General features: G+C 48.6%; 2 protein-coding genes and 1 non-coding gene across 4 annotated transcripts in view; all 3 read right to left on the reverse strand.

Annotated features, from left to right (window-relative positions):
- Positions 1-16,157, reverse strand: DNAJC5 (DnaJ heat shock protein family (Hsp40) member C5). 2 transcript variants are annotated; one of them, NM_001278009.2, is made up of 6 exons: positions 16,132-16,157; positions 7,407-7,474; positions 4,245-4,380; positions 1,691-1,904; positions 1,404-1,575; positions 1-790 (listed from the first exon to the last, which is right to left on the reverse strand). In NM_001278009.2, exons 3-6 carry the CDS (start codon positions 4,349-4,351, stop codon positions 687-689), a joined length of 597 nt encoding a protein of 198 aa, NP_001264938.1. In that variant the 5' UTR covers positions 4,352-4,380; positions 7,407-7,474; positions 16,132-16,157; the 3' UTR covers positions 1-686. The 2 variants fall into 2 exon arrangements, with proteins under 2 accessions (NP_001264938.1, NP_001264937.1); NM_001278008.3 differs by lacking the exon at positions 16,132-16,157 and adding an exon at positions 14,237-14,394.
- On the reverse strand, positions 14,622-14,693 carry TRNAE-CUC. Its single transcript has one exon. It is a non-coding gene; the product is annotated as a tRNA-Glu (tRNA).
- Positions 15,503-17,915, reverse strand: part of TPD52L2 (tumor protein D52 like 2) — a 16,129-nt gene continuing 13,716 nt past the window's right edge. Inside the window, exons 6-7 of the mRNA NM_001030858.2 lie at positions 17,508-17,556; positions 15,503-17,293 (exon numbers count right to left, since the gene is read on the reverse strand). Of these exons, the coding sequence (NP_001026029.1) occupies positions 17,201-17,293; positions 17,508-17,556 (142 nt within the window). The 3' untranslated portion in view covers positions 15,503-17,200. The remainder of the gene's footprint in view (positions 17,294-17,507; positions 17,557-17,915) is intronic.

Raw genomic sequence — 17,915 nt, forward strand, 5'->3', positions numbered from 1 at the left:
CTTCTTGTTTTTTTTTTTTTTTTCCAAGGTGTATTTATTTAAGCTGTAAACCAGCATTAGAAGAGGAATCTAGCTCTGCAGGACTGGCATTTTTTGGTTCTTGGCTTTGTAAACTTGCTTAGGTAGCAGGAATAAAAGCAGGAATAAGAGAATTGGCTTGTTGCACCCAAATAAAAATCATGAGCTTTTTTTTTTTAAAGGGTTTTTGACAGCTTGGCTGTATGAAAGTATGGTGGCTCCTGTGAAACTTTAAGTCTCATTTTAGGCCAGTACCACTGCTTAAAATGCAGAATGTCTCCATCACACATACTGTGACAACTCAATACATTACACCACAGACATTTAACGTAACTCCATACATGCTATTAAAAAAAAAAGAACAAAGAAAACCAAAACAAAAAAAACAAACAAAAAAAAAGGAAGAGAAAGGAAACATAAGACCGTAGCTAAACTGCTTTACATACTGCATGCTACAGCACTTCACGTATCATCAAGATACGACACTGAAAGGTGACAAAAGGCTGAAGGGATTACAAAATACTTTCAGCAGGTTGGAAAGCTGCCTTCTTACTGTGGCAGAATTTTTCCCCCTCCCCATTCCCTACTTCTAATGTTCATGATTCTAGTGTTGAGTTGGCCATGTATTTTTTTTTTTTAAACCATTCTAATTACAGTGTTTCCTTAACTTAATTAAATCCATCAGTGTGGTAGCTAGGGTGAGAGTCAGCTGTGAGCTGGGTTGTCTCTGTGGCTGATGCTGGCTGTATCACAATAGGTGCGTCTGAGGCCTCTGAAAAGCAAAGACAAAAGGCTTAGTATACCAAGGCAGAGGAAAAAAAAAAGCAGTGCTGTGTGCTTTGGTAAGCATAAGGTACCTCTCTCTGCAGTGCTTTGATAACACCATTGTCTGGCCAGGCATCCGCTAGCAGGGAGTGAGCAACTGTGCATCACTCGCTTTGCGTTATTTCCATTGTCCTTATTGTTTCTTTTCTTTTTCTCCCCTTTTTCTTTCTTTCTTATTAACCCATCCTTATCTCAACCTTCTGCTCTCCAATTCCCTCCCCCACCTTCTGCTGCGGTGGGAGCGAGCAAATGGCTGCAAGGTGTTTATCTGCTGCTGGGTTAAACCACAACACTCACCCATTTCTCTGAAGCTGACCTCACCACACCTTCAGCGAAGACCCATAGGGAGCTTTCAGCAGCTGTATTTCTGGTGCCAGCCTTACCCACACAACTGTTTAAACTTTTGTGCTACAGTTATTCCTCTGCAGGGACCTGTGCTGATCTGCCTACAAAGCAGGCATTGCTCCTCACACAGCACTCTGAGCCCCCAGTCAGAGACTGACGCACTCTGAATACCAGAGGTTCTACAATCCTACAAACCTCCCAGCTGCATTACTTACCCCTTTCATCTGACTGCAACTGTGCCTCCAAGTCCTCTGGAGAGACGTAGTATTCCTGCTCCTCGCCTTCAGGAGGTTTAGGTTTACACTTCCCACAGCAGCAATTACAGCAGCAACACAGACAGCAGCAGCAGTAGCAGCCTGTGATGAGCCCACAGAACACGAACAAGGCCTGCAGAGGACAGAAAGCAAATTCCAGAAGTGAAAACAAACCCAGTTTTCAAACAGAGTACATTAAGCATTTTAAATGCCAATCCAGAACCATTTCTCTTTGTGCTTAAACCTACCTTTGCCCACCAGCTAGACAGCACGAAGTATGTGTTCACATTTTCTTCGCCAAACTGCTCTGCTACATACAGACCCAGGGAACCATATTTATCATAAATGTTTCTCTTTGTCGCATCGGTCAATATTGCATGTGCATTATTGATCTCTTTAAATTTTTCTGCCGCCTCTGGATTATCAGGGTTTTTATCAGGATGGTATTTGAGTGCAAGTTTCCTGCCAAAAGCAAAAAGAGATTATAGATTAGATGCTGGGATTTGGGTTTTGGGGTTTTTTTCGGCTTTGTTGGGTTTTTTTTTTCAGTTCCACTGCATGTCACTGAAGGGAAACTTCCAAGTTCCAGTTAAGAATATCTCCACAAGTAGAGTTTCCTTCATTTCTGATTCACTTCCCTGTTGATTCCAAAATGCTGCAGCACTATCTAGTTTAATTCATTGATTTCAGAGTGCTGGATCGGACCCTTGGAAATCCAATGGAAAAAAATAGGATATTGAAGACAAGAAGAAAGCATTTCACCCCTCAGCTCTAGCTATTTCCACCAGCAAATTTTGCTCCTGCTAAAGCAAAGGCCAAGCTAACAGAAATGAAACATGGCACAAGTCTCAGGCAGAGCATCAAAGAACAAATACAAGCAAGCTACAACTCATCTACAGTGTCTCAACACAAAAATAGAACAGAACCACTTGTGGTTAATTCACCAGTTCCCGTGCAGGTACAAGGCACTTCAGTGCAAGGCTTGCTAGAATAGAATCAGCTTCAGGAAATCACAACGTACCCCCCCATATCATTCTAGATCTCCTTCAACTAAGTGACAGCAGTTTCCAGTCCCCAGACATCACTGAACACAGCACAAAAACTCAGATTAAGTACTGATAAATTTGCAAATTCAGACACAGCCCAAGCAATAAAAGAAATCAGTACTGGCCAAGCATCTCCTGACTGCATGATTGCAGTTTGAGTCATTTGTGCTCCGAAGAAGAAGAGTGATTCAGAATAATAGTTCTAATAGTTCTGCACCACCAAAAATGGTAGGTGACCTGAAGGGATGTACCACGAGAGCCCATGTCTGACAAACACCCTGAGAGCCTGCAGACATTTACACACCACAGCTCCTCAGGAGGGAAATATTCAGATAAATGTACAATAAAGATTTGTGCAAGTATAGCTTTGGGTGCACACACACATCACAGCATTCAAACAGTGAAGTGAGTGTGTACTTGAAACACTTGTAAGCTGTAAATTATGTTACTGGGGAAGATAATATTATTCAGGGCTGCCAACAGTGCCACTGGCTCAGAGAAGACTGAAATAACCACAGTTTTCATAATTTGAGGGAGGGTATGTCAACTTAAAGAGGACATAGCTACCATCAGGTTGTGATAGAGAAGTATTTTTCACATCGTATTTCCTATGTATGCACAGATCCCATATCCCACAGGCCAGCAAAGGACATTCCAGATTAAATGGAATGGAAGCAAGAATTGGCCACTAAAAGAGCAGAAGAGGCAACAAGATTAGATGAAGTTCCAGGTATGAATGAGCCAGCTACATTTCCCCCTTGAACTCAGCTGTGCCTTCTTCCAAAGGAGAAAGTCTTATAGGTTTCTTCCCCCATGAGGTAAAAATATTTTTCAGTCCCTTTTGCTAGAAAATGACTGTCCCAAATGTGCAGTAGGAGGACCTGGGGAAGACACAGCTAATTCTGGGCCAATTTCTTCGTGTTTCACTTAGTCATTGCTAGCGGTATGAAAAAGCAGCTTTGAAAGGGAAACGTTTTGGTAAACACTGAAGATTAAAACAAAACTTCTGAAAGGAGTAACCTCAAGTGAAGATGACTGCTGACACCTAGTGTGATGTTAAACACACTGCCACTTCCCAGGTAGTCCCAACACGACTGCAGCTCACTCTTACAGCAAAGAAGAGATTGCATGCAAGCAGGTTTGGAGGGAACGTGGGAAGGAAGAGAGGATGGGAACACAACCCTTTGTTGTTCCTTCTGTCAGTGTGAAACCATTCTGTGTGTCTAAGAAAAAGGGTTAAGAAAAATCTTCTTTTAAAAATAACTCCATGAAGAATAAGACATTTCGAACGCGGTTTTAGAAAAGAAATCACTGTTGATACTCAGTTTTCATTCTTATTTACATCTCTACTCTACACCTCACTGTGCCAGAACTCAAAACGATGGACAGCAGCACAGGACTGCCCACCCGTGGTCTGTAAACCACACACAGAGCTACGCAACACAAAGGAAGAACTTAACTCTGGTGGCACTCCTACAACTTTGTTCAATTTTACCTAAAGGATTTTTGAATGATACTGCACGATGGAGAGTTGCACTTGTTAAGTCCTTACGTTTAATCTGCCACAACTCTGACATACAAATGTTGTCAGTGACAATGGCTCCATGCAACTTCTGTGAAAACAGACCATATGTTTCCCCTCCGTTCTCTCACATGCTTTTCTCACACAGATTTTAAATAAAACTGGAGCCTCATCTGTCGAACACGGAATGATATTTGTTTTATTGGGTGGCAGATCCAAGACTTGAAACTTTACCTGTATGACTTTTTAATATCATCAGAAGTAGCATTCTTGTCCAGTCCCAGCACGTGGTATAACGACTCTCCAGAGGTAGACAGCGAGCGTTGCCTCTGGTCTGCCATCTTGGACTAACCTGAACAGAGAAGGGTCCCTGCCAAAAAAAAAAAAAAACAAAGAAAAAGATGAGGTCAGGAAATGCTTAAACCAGAAAGAGCGCAGACCTTAAACAGATCAGCCTTGAAATTGGAGGTTTCAGGGTAAGAAACCTGTGTGAAAATTCATGTTTTAGGACTTAACGGGCTTTGAAGAGAAAAGGCTCTTAACATAAGTGGAAGTTTAAAGGTTGCTGAGAATTCCCTGATTTTTTGGCAAAAACAGCAGTTCTCAGCACAGAGCACACCCCGCAATCACTGCTGTATATACTCAACTCCACTCTTTAGAAAAACAAACTCAAAACGAAGAGCTGAACACAGATGTAAGAATCACATACACATCCCTACTATTTCATTTTCTTTCTTAGTCTCAGTTTGCCCCTGATAACACCTACATGAATAACTGGACAACAGACAGGCTGCTGTTAGATGGAGGCTGCCTTCTGCACCACATGTGCACAGAGGTGAGCACAAAGTTCCACCTCCCTCACCAGGGCTTTTATTTGTATTCTCCATTGCATGCATTCTGTACCTTAAAAAGAAAAAACACAACCACCTCCAAAAACCCCATCTTATCACTGAAACCAGGCACAGCAGAATCCTTTAGCCAAAATCCAACAGAACTAGGCCAATGCATCCCACTACGAGAGAGAAAACACCTGCCTGCTTCAGGAGCAGGCAATCTCCCCTGTAATAATGTCAAGTTGGGAATCAAACATTTAATATATATGTTAGATAAATCCTACTGCTGGAATCTGACTTAACCTCCAGCTCTACAATCAGACATGCAAGACCCTCGAGGTGTCCCCTGAGCCACAGACAGACGTGGTTATGTCCTCTAACATCCTTAGCAGCTTAGCATTTGCCATTCTTTAGCTGCAGAACTGCAGCAAGGATGAGCATTGAAGACTATTGGCTATTTTTGGATTATGTCATTACAGTTAGCCCACACCAGATTATGCAGACTTTGAAAAAGATATTTAAAGCACCAGACTTTTCTAATTTAACCCTTTATCTTATATAATAAAGCTAATAACTTCAGGTTTCAAAAGGCTGCCTCCAAGAACTACCCTCAGACATTGCCTATTTCACTACTGAGTTCTCCACATGCTCTCAAAGCACTAATATGCTTCAAAAAACACCAGATCTGTTTCTGCCAACACACGGGTATCATCCTTCTAGCACAGGCTGACTAAGAGGCACAGACACAGGCACCACACCTCCCCCACTCATCTCCAAGCCTACCAATAACTGCCCAGTTGTAGCAGCTTTAAATTAGTTTATGACTGATACCTGTGTCCAGTTTCTTTAAATGGAATGCACCTGTGGCACTTGTAAACTCTCCTCTTATTTCCTTCAAGAACTCATTGATATCCCTTGTAAGTTTAATTCAATGCTACCTAATAAGAAAGCTTATAAATTAATGATGATGATAACAACAACACTCAAATATATTCAAAATCTGGAAGGTAAATATGTCTTTTTCTTTTAAAAATACAGCATAAAGCTACCGAACCCAATCCACAGAAGAGGAGAGGAAATTTATTAAGAAATAGGGCACCCACAGGAGGCATAGCCCTCTGGGAGCAGCTTTTCACACCAGCAGCCTCCCTGCCCCCTCTACCTAAGCAGTCCCAGTGCTGAGGTCAAAGACTGCTGATCCTGACGTGGAGCTGGTAATCTAGCTAATCACAGTGCACAGCTGCCCTGCACAGCCTCTCCCACCCATGGCCAGAACCACCTCCACTTCCTCACACCCATCCTGGGACATTCTCCCAGGCAGCTCCTGACATACCCAACAGCATCCAGCCCAGGGAAGCTTCTCTATGCACCCCACCACAGTACTACCCAGAAGTTTGCTGCTCTATTTAGGCCTAACGAGCTTGCTTCCTTATCAGTCCAACACGCCCTGGGTGCACAGATGCTGCAGATCACAGGTACAGTCCCTGCGTTGATTAATCAAACCTCCACTGATAAACTGGGCTAATGGGTTTGGTAAAAACAAAATCAGCTTGATCCAGCTGTGTCTGTCAGTCTGCAGGCTGCCTGTCAAGAATAAAGACAGACACAGGAATAACATTTCCTACTGCTACAGTTTTTAATCACTTCAATCTGAGGAGTCCAGTGTACCTGGGGTTCAGTGCAATGGGGGTGCTTGCGTTTTCAATACCAGAATGAAAAGGGCACAAGCAGAAGAACAGAGGACAAGGTGCTAACCAGAATTCATCTGGGAAACTTGTTATTTAAAGGAACAGAATGGTCTTATTACGATGAATGTAACCTTTGGCTCTTCAAACATGGAACAGAATTAAAAATACAATAAAGCTGCAAGCTCTTTACATTTAGAGCACCCCATAAAACAGGATATTACCTATCCCGCTGCTTTCACAAGTGGCTCTCATTCACAGCACCAAAAGCTGTTCTGTGTTTTTAAGGAGGGCTGCATCCAGCAGTAACAAGCCATCTGCTGTATGTTCTAAGCAAGCAGGATTCCCTCAAGAGGTTTCTCTCAGAAGGCTCTGAAGAAAGGTAATCCCCCAGATTAAACAGCAGTTTTTAACCATCTGTGTACCAGCACGGCCTGCATCAGCCAGCATTAAGAGGGAACACACCTGCTGGCAGCACAGCCACACTGGGGTCATCGGTGCCATCTCAACAGAAAGATTTAGATTAAACCCAACTGGTGATCTGAAAACTGGCCTTAGCATCTGGCAGACATCAGTGGTAAACTGGGCCCTTTTACAACCTGAAATTAGTTAAGTAAAATAGCAAACTACAATGCCAGCAAAGAGAAACAGGAAGTTCCCTGCCATTCTAGGGAATTAATACTCACAGAACATCCCAGTGAGCGCCAAGGATGACAGCAGGTCAGGCAGCCAAAGGCAGGACTAAAACTTTTAAGTTTGGCTTCATGAGCAGAGAGAATTCCCTAAGCAACTTTGAGCTTCGTTTCCTCAGTGTTAGGTTGCATGTAAATAAGTGGATTTTTTTTTAGCTATAAGAAATCCAAAACTACAGTACTCACCTGGCACCTGGTTTGCCTATTCTAAGACAAGTGGTAGCTGCCTCCACACACCTCTGGAACAGGATCTCCTATAAAAGGCAAAACAAAAATAAATCACTTTTTCACTGACTCATGCTGAGGACTTGTAGCAAAGTTGTCATCCCATCACTTCAACTTAAAGCAGATCAATACTGAGGCCATCAGGTTAATGGACGCAGTTATACGCTCACGCCTTTCACAGCACGGTCAGCTGGCAGCAGGGAGCACATTCTGAGCTCTGTGTCTATGGCTTTCCAAGATGCTTGCAATCACACACTGCCCTGTGACAGAAGTCCAAAGTAAAGTCAAGATTATTCCCACTGTCCAAAAATGCATTGCAGTAAACCTCCATGGTGTAACATATTCAGACGTGATTGGCTGTCAGATGAAAGTACAAATACTTTAAAGCTCAGACCTGGGGGCTGTGTGCTTCTATCTGTAGCTTCAGCCTCCGTTCCCAAACCTCCTACTACACAAAAGACAAACACACAGCTAAAATGAGGCAGCGGTACACAGACAGCTCCGAGCACAGAAACCATAACAACTGCTATCTGCCCGAGACTCCGGCCTTCTGCGTCTTAGGCAGTGGTGAAATAGCTGTACTTAAAACAAGAGAAGTGTGTTTTTTAAGTCTCGGTAATCTGTAATGTTGTTAGAGAGAGACTGCTAAAGGAGCTTAGCTGATGCAAGGGACTGCGTGCTGCAGAAGAACCAAGTCTCACTTCAGCATACGAGGAAGGGAACCTGCGAGGATCCAGCAGCACAAAGCACACATCAGTCCTCCCAGAGGTGGAGGCAAAGCTGCACCGACTGCTGCAGAACACGTGCAGGTAAGAGCAGAAATGATCTACGAACCATCAATTCCTTGTATATGCTCTGCCTCTTAAATGTGAGCATCAGAAGAAAAGACGAAGGAAGGCTGACTGTCAGCTAACAGACGGGAAGGGCACCTGAACACAAACTGAGATCAGCAACGGATTGAAGCCACGGCAAGAAGGTTTGTAACACAAACGAAGGGACACGCTTCTTCCCACTGTCTCACTTGTACCAAAACCAGCTCTTCTAACCCCATTTGTGCCATAAATTTCAATCTGATTTATCTTCTTTTTATTACATCTCCCCCAGCCACAAGTCAGACGATCACTTCTCCTTCCAGAAACGGGCCATCTCTCAGACCTGAACGTCGGCCTCCGTCTGCCCCCACCTCTCCCAGAGCTGCTGTTATCCAACAGTCATAAGGAACTGCCAGCCCCACACCTTACGGACACGTGTTGCATCACACTTACAGGTAATTAAGGAGCTAACACCAAAAGCTGCCCACCAAGCCATACTACAGCAAGCTGCAGATGGCCCCTTCCGGCAGCAAGCCCCACCTCCCCGCTGCCTCCAAGCCTGAGCAGAGATAGCATCCACCATTAACAACCCAGGGGTTACACTGAAACTTGTAACAAACTTAAGGGCAGTGATACCAGCCTTGCTCCCCTAATTAGCTTAGCAGATTAAAATTCAGCCATGCAAATCTGATGGCCGACCCGTTACAAAAACCTGTGACCTTGTGCTTACACAAGAGTGGGCTTCAAACCTCCTCGAGGATGGTTTCCACACCACAACCAAAACACCAAAGCATCAGATTCCCATCTTCCACCCCCTCTCCTCACCTACAGTAATTACTCCTTACAAACGTGATTCTTTGTGCCTTCCCTATTTGGGGTTCATCACCTTTAGCAGTACTGCATTATTGTTTATGGCACTACAGTAGCTTATATGACAGAGTGCAAATGCCACAATCCACACGTGGCCATAAAATAACTGCATCTGCTTACTCAGCTGTGTTCAAGTCTAAAGGAAACCAGCAGTTCCACCTGCCCACCTCCCTATTACCCTTGCTTCTGTATTAAAAAACCTCTGCAGTGCTTGAATCACTGACTCCTCATTGCATGTGAGTGCACTGGAACCAAGAGCAGAAAGCACTGCTCACTGCTGGGGGTGAGCAATGGTAAAGGCACTGATTTCTTACACACAGCAGCACCTGATCCTCGTGGTCTTTTGTGATCCCCTGGTCTTTTCCAGCCTTAATGATTCTGTGACTGCACTGATCTGATGATTCTGCTGCTGTCATTCATGGGGGCAGATGGAGCGGCCCCATGGGAACAGGTGAGCATGGCACGAGCAGGGACCAACATGACTCCACAACTGCTCCAACCAAACACACCAATCTTCCTATTAAAAAGGGACAAATAAAAACACGAACAAAGCAGAAGGAAACAGCAGAACCTATACAGCTGAGTTCCCAGATCCTACCACCCCCAGCCATGGGGCTCACAGCAGCACCAGGAACCAATGGAAGCACTCTGAAGTTGGATCCCATTTTTTGCTCCTTTGCAGGGTAACTCGTTATCAGAAACCTACACCATCTCCCTTCCCAGTCTAGACAGAAAGAAAGCAGCTTGTTTTCCCCGATGCGCTTTTATCTCACGCATCCAATGGCATCTTCCCAGCCCAAGGAGAGGGGTCCCTGTCCCACCTACCCCAAAGATCACGCACCTCTACGAATCCCTCCACCTGCCAGACGCCCAGCTGCACTTCCCCACTTCTGCTGGTGCACGGGGAGGAGATGCCACCATTTCCCCATTTCACTTCTCAAAGAAACTGCCAGAGAAATGGATGTGCTCATTTCCCCCCGCGACGAGCAGAAAGCACAGGCCTTCCTTATTACACCAACGAAACAAAGGCAAAAAAGCACCACGGGTGCGCCGTCTCCTCAGACCGGGTTAGACACGAAGACGTTAAGGTCTCTTCCAACCTAAGGCAGTTGGTGATTCTATCACTGTAAAATAGGTTAAGGAAAGATTTTTCTTACAAAACCTGAGCCGCCCAGCGCTGCCTACACGACCCACACTTCTACATGTTGCCACGGCTGGAAAACACAACGCCGTTCCTTCCCTGGGGACACCTGGTTGGTGCCATGGGGGTACGTCGTAACGCAGATCTGAGTCAGTCTGTGCTCAGCATTGGGCTCACCGGCTTCGTTTGGCTCCAAACAGCCACAATGAAGCCCAGCGGTCAGCCAAGAGGCCTCCATCTGAACGGACACTTTCTCCCGGGGGATAAACTCGTTGGTATTTTCTAATTATACAGAGCCGTTTCATCAACAAAGAGATTTGTTTTACAGTACCCACCCTCCTACAGGCAGCACACCGATGGTTACTGCTGCTGTTATCTCACCCTGCAAACATTCCATCCGCAATCCAGGAGATGAGCTACATCCTCACAGCCCCACTCAGCCTAGGCTACCTAAATAAAGACACGAGTCCATCATTTAGAAATAATAAGGGAAGTGAGAGGGGTGCTTGTCCTGCCCATTCCCCGCTACCTGGCTGTGACAACAGCAGCAAGGCTCATTCTGTGGCCTCATCCTGCACAGACGGCATGCGAGGAAAAGCCCCTCCTACATAGAGTTCTTCCACTGGTGCAATTGGGATTACAAACACAGCACCTAAACGTGCATGCATCTTATGAATTCTTTTTTTCCCCCACCTGAAGTAACAGCTGAGAGCAAAGCCAGGAACCTGCCTGCTTTCTGCAGCTGATGTTTCAGCTCCCCGGTGCTGAGTGCTGCTCAAGCAGTGCTGTCCTCACAGTGCAATGGTTAAGCTCCCCCAGTACAGGGTTACCATTAAACAGCAGTTTATACACCCACGTGTTTAAGCAGCCTTATAACAGCAAGGAAGGAAGAGCGGAAACCATCACTGGAAGATAATTCTTAACAGCAAGAGGCACTGTGCAGAAGGCGTCAACAGCACAAGTCACGGGGAGAAGCGTGGTTTGAAGATAAGGGGCAGGAAATGGGGAAGAGGGGCTGCACCTACAGCACAGCTGGAGGAGCCACTGGGGGGCCATCATCCGAGGGGCTCTGCGCAGCTGCCATCCCATTGCAGGGCCAGAAGCAGACCTGGGGCCGCATCCATCGCCGTCCTGTCCCACAAACCACGCTGTGTATGCTGAGCAGCTGAGCCGTGCACCTCTGCTGATTCCATCTGTATGGCTTTTGTAAGTTAACAAACGCCGTGGCGGAGCAATTTCTGTAAGCGCCGTGGGGATGAGCTCAGTGCGTGCAGAAATCAGGAACTTTGGCAGCAAAGAAAGAAGACTGAGGGGGGTGGTTATCACAGGGAAGAGAGATTTCCCAACTGCCCAGGCTGAACATCTCTGTACAACACACCTTCGTGCCACTCAGTGCTCAGAACAGTCTCTGTCGAACTGAATGCATCTTTTCCCAGCAGTGAGTTTGGGGCCTTTTAAAAGAACCCATTTGTCACACCATGCCCCCAGGATCAGAAGATCAATGTTCTAAAGAAGAGATGCGGTTCGTCACCTGATTCTCTTCCACTGCTCAGACCAATAACGTGCTGCAGTCACGCCTGGCCGAGCTGCAGCCTCCCCTGTCACAGACACAGTCAGGTCAGCATCGAAAGGAAAGCAGTCCTGCAGCTCATAAGGAGCAAACTGGGAGCAAACCTGGAGCAGCCAAGCCTTGTGTTCCATGCTGTGCACTGAGATGGGGGCACGGGAACTATATGGGATCACAAAACATTTCCAAGCATGAATACAATCGCTGAGGTATTATTGCCATCGCAGTAACAGAAAGTCCTGTAAGAGGAGCAACGACAGATGGAAGGGAAAAAGAGTATTTTCATTTGAAATACGGCCAAAAATTTAAAGGCTCAAAAGGGGGAAAACAAACAGAGCCGTGCAGGTTTCTACTTTTTGTGCCCTCAGATGATCAGTGAGCTCTGGACCTGACTGGGGTTTTACTGCTGCTCTGGACCTACTGCCTGCAGCTCTTCAGTGCAACACAGCAACAATCTGGGAGCAAAAAAACAGCGCTGCAGCATCTCCGCTTCCACTGAAATGCCATGGATGAAATAAAGGAGGGAAGGAAGGAAACAAATGCCTTCTGGTTCACGGAACGTCTCACCTCCCAGCGCTGAGTTATCCCAGAGCAGACCCTGCGCACCAGCACTGCCACAAGTTGCCCTGAAGTCCTTTGGCATCACAGCAAAACTGCTCTTCAGTCCACCCTGCACTCTGAAATCAATTTCTCTCCCAGTCCAGCTTGTGCGACCCCCCTCTTTCCTCCCTCCCGACGCGCACTGCATGTAAATTATCAGAAGCAATTCATTAGCGCGGTTGAATCTGGCACCTATTCCTCTGACCCCTTAGGCTGGACCTCACCTGTTTTCCACCAAAAGCCAGCAGCAAGGCCCAGCCAACTGCTGCCACGAAACCTTCCAGCCCCTGCGCTGGAGCAGCGGTTGGCGCGATGCTCCCACACACACGTGGCCAACAGGAGGACATCAGCCACAGCCAGGAGAATGACTGCACACCGGTGCGACTGCATGCGTTTGGGCACACGGTCTTCTTACAGCTGTACCGAATGACAGCGCCTATTCAGCACACCCGGCAGCATCCCCCAAATTAACACCTCCATAAAAGCAAAGCCAGAGATAACGCCGCCCGCTTTGCTGCTTGGGGCCGGGCAGGGCCGGCTCTCACCTCGCTCCCAAGCAGGAAGCTCCACGGCACTGTGCTGCACCCGGTAATAAAGTCAGCAGCATTGTGTCAGCCAGCAGAGAGGCATCCATGAGGGATGAGCACAAAGGCAGAGCGCTGCCCCATCCCTGTGCTGCTCCCGGTTATATGGTGCATCCCCACAGCCTCCTGACCGGAATCCTTAATTCCAGCAGCACGCGATACCGCACAAACGAAGGGAATTATGCTGTGCCTGCAGGTTTCTGACTGGAAAGGCTTTCTGGCAATACGTCACTCGTTGAGCGCATCGTCATCCGAGCAGTCACACATTACGTGTAAAACACTACGGAGAACCACGTAAGGAAGGGGGGAGCACACAGCGGCAGAGATTCCCCCCATTGAACGCCAGTCATCGTGAATCACTGCTCACACGTAACACAAACACTCTGCATTTAGAATTCACCCCTCCAGGCTCTCGGCTGTGTTTTGGGGGGGGTCTCCGCAGCCCCACAGCCCCAAACTCTGCTGCTTCCCCAGCAAAGCAATGCGTGTGTGGGCAGCAGAAGGATAGGATATCCACCCCCCCCACCCGCCCCCCCCGAGCAGGAGGTTCCCATGGAAGGAGCCACAAAGCCGGTAATTATTATTTTTTTCCCCAGTCCTGCATAATGAAGGGATGCTTCACTAAACACAGCGGCCCCCAGGGCACCCCCGGCCCGGCCCGTCACCGAGCAGCGGGGAGATGCCGGCACCGGGAATATCCCACCGGGCCCGGCGCTGCCTGCCTGCCTCCCCCCCCCCGCCTGCTGCCCGCCCCACGGCGAGCCCACCTCCCTCCCGCCCCACAGCGGGCCCTGTTCCGTCAGAGTCCCCTCAGGCCCCATCCCCTCAGCCTCTATTCAGGCCTCCGGCGCCTCCTCAGCCCCACAGAGAGCCCCCCGGCCCCGTTCCTGCCCGCCCCCTCAGCCCAACGGCCCGCCCCCCCGCCGCGCAGTGCCCCCTCAGGCCCCGTCCCCCTCAGCCCCACGGCGGCCCTCCGAGGCTCCGTACTCCCAGCCCCACAACCTCTATTTAGGTCTCATCCTCCTCAACCCCACAGCGGCCCTTCAGGCCCCACCTCCTCAGGCCCACAGCCTCCATTTAGGCCTCCTCAGCCCCGCACCGTCCCCTCGGCCCGACAGCCTACGCCTCAGCCCCCCCCCCCTCACCCCCCCGGCGGGTCGGGCCCAGCACTGCGAAGCGAGGCCCGGATCGGGTCGGCCCGGCGGCACCGCGCTCACCTGCGGCCCGCGGGCGGGCGGGCAGACGGGCGGGCAGCGGGGGCCGCGCAGCCCCGGGCGGGGCGGGGCAGGACACGGCCCGGCGGCTGCGGCTGGCGGCGCAGCGCCCACAGCACCGGGACCCGGCGACGCTGACCACGGGCGGGCGGGCAGGGGAGGGGCCTGTGCGGCGCGCAGCGTGTAAGGCGCCTGCGCGCGCTGCCCCGCCCACTTCTACCCGCGCGAGCACGCGGAGCCCCGCCCCCCTGCCGGGAGCGCGCGTGGACGATGAAGGAGAGAGCGCGGAACGGAGGGGACGTAGCGCTGCTGTGCGCAGTGGGACGCGCCCTACTGCGGCCTGCGGGCGAAAAGTGACCCCTGCGGGGAGGGAGTGGCAAAAGATATCTTCCCTGACCGGGAATCGAACCCGGGCCGCGGCGGTGAGAGCGCCGAATCCTAACCACTAGACCACCAGGGAGAGCTGTATGCTGCCTTTGCTACGTTTCCCCTAAGCTGTAGCACAGAGCCCCGCCGTTTGCTCTTTTAATCTGCTGTTTATCTGCTCTGTGCTGCTCCGTGGGACAGAGCAACCCCGTTCCCTGCAGCCTCCAACCCTCTCTGTGAAGCCTCTCCACTTTGTGCTCCCCTGCAAACCCCCCTGTATTTAGGTGTGGGTGCTTCCCAGCCCCAGCAAAGCAGCACCGTTTCCTTCTGATGCCTCGGGTGGCCTCAGTGCCGTGCAATGAGCTTCCTCCACCCGTCCTTCTCAGCACACGAACCATAGGGGCAGCAGGGCTCTCTCTGCTGCCCTTCTAAACACACGAGCAGCTCCCAGCCCAACTCACACAGCCACTGCTTTGCCTCCACGGTGACTACTTCAATCAGAAGCAGCTGCCGGACCTTCCAAGTTGTGGCCCGGTTCCCTGTGGTCTCAAGCTGTGCACATGAGCCAGCACCACAGCTGCTGCTCCTCCACCTTACATTTCCCCCCCTCCAAGTGCTGTCACTGCTCGGGAGGCACCGGCAGAAAAGGGAGCAATGTGACACTGCTGCAAACGTGGCAAAAAGGAGCCCTGCTGCAAACGTGGACTCGGCGCTGCCCCTACAAAGAGAAAACCAGAGCATAAACAGCACTTAACACATTGCTTCGTGAGCTGCAGACAGGGCGGAGGGATGCTCCGTGCTTTGCCCCTGCGGCAGGCCGGGACTTCCCTGCCACGTTCAGTACCATTACATAGAACTGACTTCAGTACCATTACACAGAACAAGACAAAAACATCCAGCCCGTTTTCTCCCAAAGGAATGCTTTATTGACAAGATTCCTCAGAATTGATCTGTGAAGAGAAACAGTTCCAGACCCGATCTCCAGCAGCGCCTGTCTCACCGCCTCTGCTCCTCGCACGGAGGCCAGCTTTGGTCAGACAGGGCAGGCTGGGACACGACACTCCACACCACTCCACCTACTGCTAGCACATCTGCCTGCTACTCACACTGCGGGTCCCCAGGTCGGGAGGGGAGCAGGGATGGGGGACGTGGGGATTAATCAGCAGAAAAGTGTCAAAACTTGCTTCTCTAAGGAAGGGTCGGGCAGTCCAATCCCTTGGGTGATAAACCACTAAAGCTACCAGTTATGTACATAGGCAAGCCTAAAGACCTGAATAAGTCCCACTTGGCCTCTAAGGCACAGAATCGCTCACTCTAGGTGCTGCTATTAGGAGGTACCTTGCCTAGAATAAGCTCAGGCCTCTGTAAGACAACTCACAACTTCTCAGCTCCCGAGCAATGAAGTTGGGCATCAAAAGAGCAAACCATCCACTCTGGGAGCCGGTGAGCTCTGTGACTCCCTGCTGGTTTTGTAAACCAAGGTTGCAGCTGGGGCTTTCAGCTGAAAAACCCACACAGTCAGTCAGACATACCAGACGGAGTGGCCCACAGAGAGCAGAGTCCTTCCAGTACAGCACAGGACTGCTAGCAACAGCTTTGTCCTCTTTAAACCTGGCCCTGTTGAGAGCAGCCTTCAGATTTCTTTTCCTCCAAGAACCAAAGCTGAGAAGGGAGAAGCAAGTTTTATACACCCGGGCAATAGAGTGCACCACTGAAAGTTTACACAAAAACTGGCTCACAAGCATGCTGCTACTACTGTATGATGCAAAACTCCAGTGCTCAATATCCAGCTTTATAACCCTTACAGTCTTCTCTATAGAAAAAAAAACATAAACAAGTAAAGCATAAGGTGATGTAAGGCTTGCAATTCAGTTTCAGAGTCCAAGGGAGCATTTCCCTAATATGATGCCAAAGCTTTTTTGTTTTGTTTTGTTTTTAAGCTTTATTTCCTTAAAGTTCATTGCATTTAAAAATAAAAATCTTAGTTTTGTTAAAGCTAGAGCATTAGTGTAACAACGAGGCAGCTGCTAAGTGAAGTTTCCCTCTAGGAAGCCCAGAAAAACAACTGTTTGCCCCATTTAACAGACTGCTTCAATGAGAACTAGAGGAAGCAGTAATAGGAGAAGCCTGGGAGATCGGAGAGTAGCTGCGTGGCAAGCCCTGAACAGAGAACATAGCCAGAAGCTGAAGCTAAGATGCCCCTCCTCTCGGTTTCTCCTCTAACTGCCCTCCTCACGCTGCTCATGGCAATTTAACTGTTCCAAGAGACAAGAGAAGCAGCAAAAAAAAATGCTTTTTCTACACCAGTGGCATTTCAGAGCTACTTTAGGGAAACTCCATCTTCAGTGCTCTCCCAAAAGGACAGCACAGTGATACAATTCATCTACAAACTTTAGTGTAAAATATTATCTGTGTACAAAACTTTGCATTCTCTTTATTTGACTTAGATCCAGCAGCAGTGTCTATGAATGAGTTATGGATCTCTCCAGACTGGCTCTCAGCCCCTTCATGGATTTGCATGTTGTTGCTGTTGTGAAGATTTGGGAGGGAGGAGGCTTGCTCTTGGGGTCGTGCACAGCTGTGCAAAGCCACACAGAAGGTCTAGAAAGGAGCGTTGTCCTGTGGAGGCTTGTCTCCAGCTGAGGGGGACTGGAGGCCCTCAGTGCTGTTTTCCCTGCTGCCCACCACTCTGGACTGAAAGGAGAGAAGCTAATTAGGATAACATGAAACCAGTACTGAGATTTCCAAGCCAATCTCCCTCATCAAGGTCACCTACTGTAGAGCAAAGACTCTGTGTATCTGAGGAGCCATTTGACTAAGAACTAGTTTACAAGAAAAATACTACAGAAATTAGAATTTCTGCTTAGGGCTTCACACTGCATATTTACAAGACAAAGCAGACAGTTACCTTTATGGTCCCAACTCTATCTTCAAATGACTTGAAGGTTGCAGAATTCCTTGAAGAAAGAGGAAAGCAATTAAAAAAAAAATCAAGACAAATTAGCTCTTATGGAAACCAAACCACAGTGTGCCTGGGCTCCCTGCCCATTCACATGCAATGCCAGAGCACCCACAACACTCGAAGCTCCTCACCATGTTAGCCCTTGGCACAAATGTCTCAGGCACACCGGTCAAAAAACCCCACATACAAACTCTGAAGGAAAACACTTCTGCCATGTGCAACCTACTCAATTGCATAAGCTAAAAAGTTGAGGGCAAGAAGTCCTAGCTGGCTAAGGAATCAATGCATGACTCGTGGAGAAGAAGCTAGTCCTTAGTCCTTCAACTAAAAGCATGCTTTCTTAAATAATGGAAA

This window comes from Gallus gallus, chromosome 20 (genome assembly GCF_016699485.2).
Source record: "Gallus gallus isolate bGalGal1 chromosome 20, bGalGal1.mat.broiler.GRCg7b, whole genome shotgun sequence".
NCBI lineage: Eukaryota > Metazoa > Chordata > Aves > Galliformes > Phasianidae > Gallus > Gallus gallus.

Bases quoted from the DNA above. Each gene is read 5' to 3' on its own strand.
- DNAJC5 (NM_001278009.2), bottom strand. From the start codon at position 4,351: ATGGCAGACCAGAGGCAACGCTCGCTGTCTACCTCTGGAGAGTCGTTA. The intron at 1,905-4,244 runs GTAAAGTTTCAA...TGCTTTTGGCAG, and splicing joins GATATTAAAAAGTCATACAG to GAAACTTGCACTCAAATACC. The intron at 791-1,403 runs GTAAGTAATGCA...TTTGCTTTTCAG, and splicing joins GTTGCAGTCAGATGAAAGGG to AGGCCTCAGACGCACCTATT.